We start from the raw sequence: 12,808 nt of genomic DNA, 5'->3' as shown, positions 1-12,808 counted from the left end.
GACGCTGTGCTATGTTACACACTTGACGGGGTGGAGTCACATGACTCTACTACCTGTAACAAGACGAGACACGGGTGAACAAATGGAGGACGATTTAAATGTTGAAGCAGCAGCGACGGAGGTAGAGCTGGTGGAGGAGGAAGAGGAGACGCTTGTTAACAAAAAAAATGCATCAGCAATCGTTTGGCAACATTTTGGATTCAACAAGGATGATATTGATCAAAATATTGTTAAATGTAAACTCTGCAAAAAGACTGTTGCGTCAAGTCAAGGTAACACAACCAACCTCTTCCGCCACCTGCAGCACAACCATGTGATTCAATTCGAAGACATAAAAAAAAGCTCAAAGCGAGAAGAGAGTAGGAGGACCAGCAAAAACGTCTTCCTCCACCAGGCAGCGGTCAATAACCGAAGCATTTGCTAGTACTCAACTATATGAGCGAACTTCAAAAAGATGGCAAGAAATCACAAATGCTATAGGCTACCACATAGCAAAAGACATGGCTCCTATTGCTACAGTGGAACGTAACGGGTTCAGACACTTCATGAAAATAACTGACAAGAGATACGAACTCCCATCACGAAAATATTTTTCAAAAACTATCATTCCCAGCATGTACAGCACAGAGAGGGAAAAGATTGCTGCTGAATTGAGATACGTTAAGCATGTTGCAGCCACATCCGATCTCTGGTCCAGCCGTACAATGGAGCCGTATATTAGTCTCACAGTTCATTACATCGACAACAAATGGGAGCTGCGTACCAGAGTGCTCGAGACGGCCTATTTTCCATCTGATCACACGGGGGAGATGGTTGGACAGGGGTTGAGAGCGATGCTGTCTGCATGGGACATCAGTGAAGAGGACCTTGTTGCTATAACAACTGACAACGGCCCAAATATTGTGAAAGCTGTCAAGCTCAATAAATGGACACGGGTGCAATGTTTTGGGCACAGGCTGCACCTGGCAATCGGTAAGTGTGTACATCTTAATATATTTGGGTGGTGACATCTGGTGTGTTTTAAAGTGACTTTAATTCTGTGCGTCATATTCAAAATTGAAAGTATTAATGTTTGAATAATGTTTGAGGAAAATCCACTAGATTGGTGGAGAAAGCATCAAGTAAACTTTCCCACTCTAAGTAACGTTGCAAAAAAGTATCTTTGCATCCCAGCCACCAGCTCCCCATCCGAGCGGGTTTTCAGTTCTGGAGGAAACATTGTGACATGCCTCAGATCCTGCCTGAAACCTGACATGGTCAATATGCTTGTGTTTCTTAGCAAGAACCTGGAGTAAACACTACTCAGGTAAACATCTACAACAGTAGTTTGATTGAACCGCTCAGGATACCAAGTCTGCTGCTGCCCCTTTTTGAAGTGCCCTGTTCAAGCCCTGCCTAATTTTAACTATCAGTGTTCTATTGAAGTTTTTTGCAAACAGCACTATTTAATGTTTTTGTTTAAGAGTTTATAGTTTTCACAAGTCACATGGCAGTGCTTAGTATTTATTATAGTTTTTTCTGTGTTCAATTGACATTTGTGTTTGTGACATTATTTGTTTACAAGTTATAGTACCTCAAGGCCTTAGCAGAGATAGGCCTTTGTCCATGATGGCATTACATTTGCACAATCATTGTTTACTTTGTGAATAGCCAATGTGAAACATATTTATTATTAAACTATTTTGTTTACAAGGGATGCACATTTTTTAGAGAGCATGGTTACATATTGTATCCTACACTTTTTATTTTGTTCAGTTAATAAATCTTAACCACTAAAAGTACTTACTACTATTGTCTTCATTTATTTTCAGTGACATTTTACAGTCCTTTAAAGTGGTAATAATATAATTGCAAAGAATAGGTCTAGGGGGAATAATATTATCAAAATAACTGGAGGAACTATGATGCCTGCCACAGCCCCATCAAATGAAAAACAAAACAAAAACGTTTGTTTTTTTGGCACTTGGGGTGGTTATCGTCCATTTATCGTTATCGAGGTTAACTGCTCAATTTATCGTGATATTGATTTTAGGCCATATCGCCCAGCCCTACCCTGATTATTAAAGAAAACACTGGAAAAAACCTTGTTTGTTTGATGGGCAAATAAATGGAAAAATCTGATCCATCTCCAATAAAAAGCTGTTAAAGCTCACAACAAAGACAGCAAAATAGATAAGAAATGTAGAGGATTTAAGTCTCATGACAACACCACAATTAAAAGACTGAATACTGCTATACTGATTAGATACTTTTCTTTTACATGGACATTAAACAAACAAGAAGAAACAGTCCTCCACACTCTGAACAATCTGAACCCGCTGGAAGCGTTTCACTTAGACGAGTAAGAAATGATGACAAGTGACGAGTGAGAAGAGGATGGATGAAGGTAATTCACCGGAGAGCAGAAGAGAGGAGGTGGAAACGAAAGGGAGGTAGAGAGAGGTGAGGACAGGACACCCAGTGAAGTGGAAAACACCACATACCCCGGGGGACGAGGGGAAAGCAGACATTTTCATCGCTCAGCTGTCTCCTAGGTTGTGGCTCAACTTGTCATTTCATTGTAAGTTTTGAAATCCGCTCATTAAAATTGGATGTTGTGGGACCACTCCCCTGGGTATCCACTGCTGGTCTGAAACGGTCCTTTATAGAAATCTCTCTCATGGCTCTCTATCCCTCTATTCAAAGTAGTCTGAACCTTTCCCTCTCATGAGGTTTTTTTCTCTCCTGCTCCTCAATTTCCATTATCTCTTCACTGCTGTCACTCACTCACACTCTCGTGAAAATTAGACTAGAAATAATTGGGGACATTTACATAGATACAAAAAGGGAAAAAAGATAGTCGACCTTTCAAGAACCATTATCTTTCTCATAGGAAATGCAATTTACAATTTTTCGTATCTGCTTACAAATGAAACGCTATACTAGCAGCTTATTGAAGCTCCAGTGTTCTCAAAAATGTCCAAAAACAAGCTCATTTTAGCAGGTGTGATTTTAACAAGTTGATCGCCACGGTGTAGTCTGCTAACAGGCTCAGATTGGGACATCGAATGAAATCAACTGAGCATTTAAAGTAAAATGTTGCTGGCTACATTATTACAAGTCCTTGAAGGTAAAATTGGAATTACAGCATCCAATATATGTCTGGATTTGTATGAAATATTAACTTTATTGTGTAGCTACAGGAACATTTAGAAGATTTTTTTCGTAGTTTTTTTTTCGTGAAGGCTTGGCTTAATTAAGCCACCAAAAGCTCCTGGCAAGAATCTGCTTGGTAGTCTTTGTAGACCCATGTTAAAGCACATCACACAAGTCAGAAAAGACAAAGAGCTTCTTTTAAGTGAAGTTAAATTAACTCTGAAAGAACAACAGAAACTGTTGTCTGCAGCTACTGTCTGTGATTCTTATCTCTGTTTCTTTGCCTTGTTATTTAACATCATTGTCACTGAACTTTCCAACCAATTATTATACTACCCAGTACCCCAAATAGCTAATCAGCCAATCACATGGCAGCTACTCACTACATTTAGGCATGTACACATGGTTCCGACGACCTGCTGAGGTTCAAACCAGCATCAGAGTGGGGAAGAAAGGTGATTTTGAGCGTGACATGGGTGCTGGTGCCAGACAGACTGGTCTGAATATTTCAGAAACTGCTGACCCACTGGGATTTTTCTCTTTAACAACCATCTCTATGGTTTACAGTGAATGGTCCAAAAATAGAAAATATCCAGTCAATTACCTGGACGGAAATGCTTTGTCGATACCAGAGTTCAGAGGGAAATGGCCAGACTGCTTTGAGCTGGCATAAAAGGCAACACTTACTTAAAATAACCATTCATTACAGCTAAAGTATGCAGAGGAGCGTTGAACCTTCAATGCAAGTGTCTCCTGACAGTTGAGGCTAAAACTGAGGCTATGGTTGGCACAGTTTTACCAAAATTGGATGATAGAGGAAAAAAACAAGACTGCCTGATCAGATAAGTTTCAATTTCTTCTGTGACATTCAGATTGTAGGAACAGAATTTGGCATATACAACATCAAAGCAGAAATCCATCCATTCTTATATCAACAGTTCAGGCTGGTGATTTAATTGCGTGGAGGGATATTTTTTGGTGCTTTCACATTCTGACTTAAAATCCATTGAACAACCCAAGGTCAGAGGAACAGCTCTCCAGCTTCAGACATGTGACCCGAGGCTACAAATACTTGGTTTATTACAAAAGCAATCACGACTAAACAAGAGGACATCCTTAAAGAACTCAAATATCATCAAAGGAAACTCCAAGCATAAAAATGTCACAGCCTGACTGACAGTTGGTCTTTTCCAAAATGATGTTGCATATTAGCATCAGACCTTCATAACTCACTCGAGTTCACAAACTGCATGCCAAGTGCTAATGAAGTAGATTATACTTAAATTGAGCTGAAATTCATTATCCTCTCACACGTCTTCACCAACAACGATGATGCTAATGTGCATTTTGCATGTCTTACAAGACCCATTCCTCAGAAACTATCTGGGTACAGGGAGGATGCAGCGGAGTTTTAATTTGAGCAAAAATCCTGCACAAAAGCAGGATAATAGAAAGTTAACAACAAACAGAGAAGACAACGGAAAAATCTAGTGTTGAACTCCACAACAGAGAACAATCACATCCCGAGGCCTCGGCAGATTAACACCAAAGTGCGGGAACACTGTCTTACTTCTGTGCACAAGTGTGTTAAAGGGAGAGTCGAGAGTACTAACGTGTGTAAACAAGAAACGCAACAACATGCTGAAATTCGCCACTATGAGAATGCTTCTAACCAGAGTGGGAAAAACAATACGAACCTCCTACAATCAATCATCCGTTTGTGTGTCTCTAACCTCTGCCTCCAAAGCCAAAGACCAACCATGAGATCAGGGGGAAAAAAAGAAAGAAGTGTGGCCTGAGGGAGATGCTGTATCTCTGAACTCCATTTGCTTTTTGAGCTGACTGGGATTTGTCTACACACGAGTCTGTGCGAGGCTTCACACTTACAAGTGAGAAAAGCATTTCATTTGGTGCTGCATATCTAATAATGAGTCTAACGATAAAAACAACAGCCTTTAATAAGCCGTAAAGAAAGCCTCACTTTAATATATATAGCGAGAAAAACCCCCAACAAAACATCTCTGCTGAAGAAGAAAAAAGCCTCCATCACTGAATTTACACCAGACAAAAAAAAGAACAATCACTTCTAATAAACTCCCACAAAGACAAAAGAAAACCTTATGGTGGCTGAACACAAATAAAGCTGCTGAAGCAGATGGTGTTCCTGGACATGTGCTGATCAACTGCAGCAGCACTGGTCTTAAACATCTTTACCTGGAGCTAGAGCTGCACAGCAGATGGAAAATTGAGTGAAAACAGCATAAAGTTTCTTTGTGCTTTAAGCTCAGGACGGCTTCAAATCTCAACTCACAATTCCAATAATGACATTGAAGAGCACTGAAAGTGTTCAACTGGTGTGTGATATAGAATTTCTTTCTGTATTCTGTAACCTGCAGCTCAATTACTGCAGTTTTTCCTTCAATTTCTTCTTTCATGCTATTTTTTTTTTTGGTATGTTGCCCTCATTAGTAAGGAGAAGTGTGGGGAGCAGAGGAATGAGGTGCAGTAAACATTGGGCTGGCTGGAAATAATCAAAAACTCTCTATTGATGCCTCTGCCCCCTGACCTGCTGGCCCAAGGTTTTTCCATTTAATTCGCAACTCATCCTCAGTCAAGTGAAGCTGTGAACTGCTAAAGGTCTGAACTATTGTGACGTAATATCAGTGTGTAAGAATACTTCAGCATTATCACAGTTTTATGAGCAAAGCAGCCTCTATAATTTGGCCCTAAAAACACAAGAGTGTAGACTGGTTTGGACTCTTAATCAGCAGACCACAGAGTGACCAGCTAGTGGCTAAGAACTCAATCCTCTGCTTTCCCTAATTTCAAGCAAAAGGAGCACCACAGGGAAGCGTTCTGGGTCTTCTTTCCTTCTCATACAAGGCTTAAATCTGCAGATTATGCAGCTGAGAAAGGATCAAATTGTTGGCTCCCCAAAGCCTGGGAAAGTAAAGTGCCGTTTCTCATACTTTTTTCCCTTAGTATTCACATTTAATGCTCGGTGGTAAAAGTAAACATCTTTTTTTTCTCCATTGCTTGTTTTGCTGGACACCAAACACAAAAACATTTCATAAACTGATACAGTGGGGCAAAAAAGTATTTAGTCAGCCACCGATTGTGCAAGTTCCCCCACTTAAAATGATGACAGAGGTCAGTAATTTGCACCAGAGGTACACTTCAACTGTGAGAGACAGAATGTGAAAAAAAAATCCATGAATCCACATGGTAGGATTTGTAAAGAATTTATTCATAAATTAGGGTGGAAAATAAGTATTTGGTCACCTCAAACAAGGAAAATCTCTGGCTCTCACAGACCTGTAACGTCTTCTGTAAGAAGCTTTTCTGTCCCCCACTCGTTACCTGTATGAATGGCACCTGTTTGAACTCATCATCTGTATAAAAGACACCTGTCCACAGCCTCAAACAGTCAGACTCCAAACTCCGCCATGGCCAAGACCAAAGAGCTTTCGAAGGACACCAGGAAAAGTATTGTAGACCTGCACCAGACTGGGAAGAGTGAATCTACAATAGGCAAGCAGCTTGGTGTGAAAAAATCAACTGTGGGAGCAATCATCAGAAAATGGAAGAAATACAAGACCACTGATAATCTCCCTCGATCTGGGGCTCCACGCAAGATCTCATCCCGTGGGGTCAAAATGATCATGAGAACGGTGAGCTTTGATCCCAGAACCACACGGGGGGACCTGGTGAATGACCTGCAGAGAGCTGGGACCAAAGTAACAAAGGTCACCATCAGTAACACACTACAACGGCAGGGAATCAAATCCCGCAGTGCCAGACGTGTTCCGCTGCTGAAGCCAGTGCATGTCCAGGCCCGTCTGAAGTTTGCCAGAGAGCACATGGATGATACAGCAGAGGATTGGGAGAATGTCATGTGGTCAGATGAAACCAAAGTAGAACTTTTTGGTATAAACTCAACTCGTCATGTTTGGAGGAAGAAGAATACTCAGTTGCATCCCAAGAACACCATACCTACTGTGAAGCATGGGGGTGGAAACATCATGCTATGGGGCTGTTTTTCTGCCAAGGGGACAGGACGACTGATCCGTGTTAAGGACAGAATGAATGGGGCCATGTATCGTGAGATTTTGAGCCAAAACCTCCTTCCATCAGTGAGAACTTTGAAGATGAAACGAGGCTGGGTCTTCCAACATGACAATGATCCAAAACACACCGCCCGGGCAACAAAGGAGTGGCTCCGTAAGAAGCATTTGAAAGTCCTGGAGTGGCCTAGCCAGTCTCCAGACCTCAACCCCATAGAAAATCTGTGGCGGGAGTTGAAAGTCCGTGTTGCTCGGCGACAGCCCCAAAACATCACTGCTCTCGAGAAGATCTGCATGGAGGAATGGGCCAAAATACCAGCTACTGTGTGTGCAAACCTGGTAAAGACCTATAGTAAACGTTTGACCTCTGTTATTGCCAACAAAGGTTATGTTACAAAGTATTGAGTTGTATTTTTGTTATTGACCAAATACTTATTTTCCACCCTGATTTACGAATAAATTCTTTACAAATCCTACCATGTGGATTCATGGATTTTTTTTCCACATTCTGTCTCTCACAGTTGAAGTGTACCTCTGGTGCAAATTACTGACCTCTGTCATCATTTTAGGTGGGGGAACTTGCACAATCGGTGGCGTGAATGGATTAAATACTTTTTTGCCCCACTGTATATGGAGAAGCGCTCATTCTTCTGGAACCAGATAATTTGAACTTTTTTGTTAGATTAATTACTTAAACAAGTTTTTATTGCAAGCGAGGTCAGTTTTATTCAATATAATGCAAACCGATAAATGCCACCGCCCCAAGGAAGGAAATCATTCACCATTTCTCACACTGCACCAGGCAGTGCATATTTAGTCTGCACCTCTCTGTACTCCTGCACAGCCAGACCGACAAGCTAATTTCTCCCCAGAGCTGTCACCTTCCCTAATACTCCACACAACAGCCACTCCCCTCCACCATCACTGATACCTCTGCTGCACTGTCGCACCTCTTAGTCCCAAAGTTTTCAGTGAACACTGCTGTGTATCAGTTTCACAGCCTGACCACGACAATCTTACACTTCTTTTGTGTTTTACGCTGCTGTCTGCTCACACAACTGTGTCACTACCTCGTACAAGCTGTGTAGGACGTTTATCTCATAATTCATTGTTTTCTTTTCCATTTATTTTTAATCATCCTTTAATACTCCTAAGTACATCTGTTACAAACTACTTTATACAGTCAATATGTAATTATGAATAAAGTAATGAATTTCTCTTGTTTTTCCGTGTGCTGCGTTTACCGTGTGTGTGTGTGTGTGTGTGTGTGTGTGTGTGTGTGTGTGTGTGTGTGTGTGTGTGTGTGTGTGAATTCAACTGTGTTCATCTAATAATTTATGCTGCCCCATATGGCAACGGCAAAGTGGTGACGTAACCTCGTCTGGAGGTGTTTGTGATAGGAAAAACAAAAATGCATTCAGCTGTGAAACTGCAACATTTCACAGGATTCATTTAGCCTCAAAGAGATGTGACAATTCAGTGTTACACAACAGATATTTTCAGCTTTGTAATTGGATTGGTCGGAGTTGATCCCGGCCGGGTTCAAAACTCGCACAGAGCACAAGTCATACCTTTCAGTGAGTGTTTGCACCCAATTTTCCAAATGCCAATCCCGGAAAAACCTCGGCTCCATAACGTTGATTTGTACATGCTGACTTACACCCATTATTCACAAGGCATTCACAGCACCAGATGCCATTAATTGCATTAGTAACAGATGTGCTATCATTTCATTGCCAGCTCTTGCTTCCGTAGACATGACTGATTTCTGAGTTTCGCTGAGCCCCGGCTCACCGCGTCTTGTAAACACTGTTTGGTGAACTTGTCTGGAGAAGGATAAAGTGCTTGTTTACAGAACATTAAAGCTGCATCAAAAATTAAATATTTCTATCCCACAGGCTTCAGTATGAAAAGGAGCAATGTGAGGTCACAGCAAATGGCACAATTAAGCCCTTCTCAGACATGGTATGTGTCACAGAAGTGGCATTCGGTCATTAAGAAATTAATGGCTCATGGCTTCATTCAGACATACCCATGGGAGAAAGTGACGGAGAGAGCTGCGGCACTCGTATGATTATTGCAACTCGAGGGCAAGCCGTTTTGCACTTGTGCCAACGACCATTCACTGGATAAACACTCCTGAACATTTAGTTCTCTCAACGGGTCTGTTGATGTTGCATTCGGGCTCAGAGAGTTGGATTTCTTTTCACATGGGCCATAAATATCAGAAACCTGACATCCAATGAGATCCAATGAAGATCTTACCACACTTGGTGGTTCTGGAGGCGATTTCCTCCTCTAATTCAAACTTGGTGCAAAAACACTGGGCCGTCTTATCTTAAACTGAGTCTGCTTTAAATATATAGGAACATCAGCATGGTGTTAAGAAAGAGACAAACCTTAAGCAGCAGTTTGCAGATCTCGTATTTGCCCTTCGCTGCAGCTTCATGGAGCGGCGTAAACTTCCACAAGTCTGCCACGTTGACCGAGGCTCCGTGTCTGACCAGCAGCTCGGCCACCTCAAAGTGACCGTACGAACAGGCGTTATGAAGGGGAACCAGACCGCTGCAGAGGGAGACAGTCATTTTACTCCACGACTTTATTCCAAGACTCTCTGATGGGTGCCGGAAACGAACTTGGCTCAAAATTACACCAAAGTCACACCCCAACACAAGTGTCTCACCCTTTGTCCTTGGCGTGCACGTCCGCCCCATGGTGCAGGAGATACTCCACCACGGACACTCTGTTGTAGCCGGCAGCGAAGTGAAGAGGGGTAGAGTGCCGTCCCTCCAGATCTCTGCAATTCACATTCTGAGCCGTACACAGGGACTGCAGAGACACGCGGAGGAAAAAGAAGATTAAAATAATTCCAAGTCAAATTAAGGTGCAGCTCAAAAACAACCAGGATTTCTTTTGATCTTATTCCATTTTTTATTTATTCATGATTTTTTTTAAGATTAAATGATTTCAAGAGGTTTCACAAAAATATTCATTGTTAAATTTTCTAGTACGACAGCAGGAATGTTTCCACAACCATTAGATAGAATTCCATGAGTTTTTGTGCATGTATGAGTCCTGTAAAAACAATTATAAAAACTCAGGTATTACTTAATTTCATATTATCTAATTTTATTCTTTTTGCCTGAGAATTTAGTTAATGATCGTTACAAAACTAAAGATGCTCCCCAGATGCACGAGTCTTGTAACTGTCTCTAGTTGCGCCGTGATTGGTCCAACAGAAACGTTATGTTAACATGATGTGCGAAACAGACAGAAAAAGGAACTGAAAAAAATGGTATGTGGAATTTTGGATTAGCAATAAAAACACACTGTATACTTCCGGCTAATTGCGAATAATGCTAAAAAACCTTATAATATCAATATTACTGTGTGTCTGTTCACAGTGGGTAATGCTGCTACTTTTGTTCTTTGCTGTGATTTCAAACTCAATTACACCTTAGTTCAGCAGTAAAGATGGGCTTGGTGGGGGGCTTATTTTACAGGTTTCTTCTACTATCTTGACATCTTATTTTACAGGAGATAAATTTAAATCCTGCTGGCACTAAATTCCACATTAAACTTCTCTTCAGAAGTTTTTTTTTTTTATTAGCCCCTTGAGCAGATCACGAATTCTACAAAACACGAAAAGCATGAAATAAATGTGAAAACCTGGTTAGCACACAGGAACACAGTTTAAAGAGTGGGCGATTGGTGGATTGATTCATTGGTTCCTCAAGAGAAAATATAAAATTTATTCATATTCTACATTTTATTATCAATCGGGTTATTTTGAACCTATGAAAATCGAGAGACTTTGTATGATTTTTTTTTAAACTCCTGGAAAAACAAATTGTTCAAAGCTTGAAATCTTGAAAATGGTGTCACTGCCCAAATGTTTTTGGGCTTATTCTATTTATTGTAGTATCAACAAAACTCATTCTCAAATATTTCCTCTTTTTTTTTAATGTTCCTGCCATTCTGAAAAATTAATATAATATATAATAAATCGAATGCTTGATTAAGTTTGGGTTCTGATTATAAAACCTGAGCTCACAACCAACAATTACTGCCAACATGCCTCAAATCTTCATCACATCTGCACCAGACTGGGAAGAGTGAATCTACAATAGGCAAGCAGCTTGGTGTGAAAAAATCAACTGTGGGAGCAATCATCAGAAAATGGAAGACATACAAGACCACTGATAATCTCCCTCGATCTGGGGCTCCACGCAAGATCTCATCCCGTGGGGTCAAAATGATCATGAGAACGGTGAGCAAAGATCCCAGAACCACACGGGGGGACCTGGTGAATGACCTGCAAAGAGCTGGGACCAAAGTAACAAAGGTCACCATCAGTAACACACTACAACGGCAGGGAATCAAATCCCGCAGTGCCAGACGTGTTCCGCTGCTGAAGCCAGTGCATGTCCAGGCCCGTCTGAAGTTTGCCAGAGAGCACATGGATGATACAGCAGAGGATTGGGAGAATGTCATGTGGTCAGATGAAACCAAAGTAGAACTTTTTGGTATAAACTCAACTCGTCGTGTTTGGAGGAAGAAGAATACTCAGTTGCATCCCAAGAACACCATACCTACTGTGAAGCATGGGGGTGGAAACATCATGCTATGGGGCTGTTTTTCTGCCAAGGGGACAGGACGACTGATCCGTGTTAAGGACAGAATGAATGGGGCCATGTATCGTGAGATTTTGAGCCAAAACCTCCTTCCATCAGTGAGAACTTTGAAGATGAAACCAGGCTGGGTCTTCCAACATGACAATGATCCAAAACACACCGCCCGGGCAACAAAGGAGTGGCTCCGTAAGAAGCATTTGAAAGTCCTGGAGTGGCCTAGCCAGTCTCCAGACCTCAACCCCATAGAAAATCTGTGGCGGGAGTTGAAAGTCCGTGTTGCTCGGCGACAGCCCCAAAACATCACTGCTCTCGAGAAGATCTGCATGGAGGAATGGGCCAAAATACCAGCTACTGTGTGTGCAAACCTGGTAAAGACCTATAGTAAACGTTTGACCTCTGTTATTGCCAACAAAGGTTATGTTACAAAGTATTGAGTTGTATTTTTGTTATTGACCAAATACAGATGAAACAAGGTGCTCGAAACAGATTTTGGTCCATACTGATCAGATAATATCACACAGGTGCTAAGAATTATATCCCCCACACCATTATACTATCATCATAAGGCTGAGCCACTCATACAAGGATAGATGGATCCATGTTTTCATGTTGAGACTCATCAGACCGTTCTGTTGTCCAATTTTGGTGATCCTGGGTCCACTGTATCCTCAGTTTAGCTGACAGGAGTGGCACCCAGTGTGGTCTTCTGCTGTTGTGTACCATGTGCTTCGAAGTCTGACTACTTGTGCTTTCACAGATGCTCTTCTGCATAACTCAGTTGTAAAAATTAGTTACTGCTACCTTCCAATCAGCTCAAAACAGCCTGGTCTCCTCCAACATCAAAAAGGTATTTTGACCCAGAGAACTGCCAACCGTTTCTTAAATACTCAGACAAATGCTCAGAATCACTTAAATCACCTTGTTTTGCCATGCTGATGCTTGATTTGAACTTAAAAAGATTCTCTTGACCATGTC

General features: G+C 41.4%; 1 protein-coding gene across 2 annotated transcripts in view; it reads right to left on the bottom strand.

Annotated features, from left to right (window-relative positions):
- Window positions 1–12,808, bottom strand: part of LOC113025921 (tankyrase-1-like) — a 112,550-nt gene that overhangs the window by 17,620 nt on the left and 82,122 nt on the right. For both annotated transcript variants that reach the window (XM_026174178.1, XM_026174179.1), the window contains 2 exons: window positions 9,883–10,028; window positions 9,599–9,764 (listed from right to left, as the gene is read on the bottom strand). In XM_026174178.1, the coding sequence (XP_026029963.1) occupies window positions 9,599–9,764; window positions 9,883–10,028 (312 nt within the window). The remainder of the gene's footprint in view (window positions 1–9,598; window positions 9,765–9,882; window positions 10,029–12,808) is intronic.

This window comes from Astatotilapia calliptera, chromosome 7, assembly GCF_900246225.1.
Source record: "Astatotilapia calliptera chromosome 7, fAstCal1.2, whole genome shotgun sequence".
NCBI classification, from domain to species: domain Eukaryota; kingdom Metazoa; phylum Chordata; class Actinopteri; order Cichliformes; family Cichlidae; genus Astatotilapia; species Astatotilapia calliptera.
This window is presented reverse-complemented; position numbering and strand designations above follow the sequence as displayed.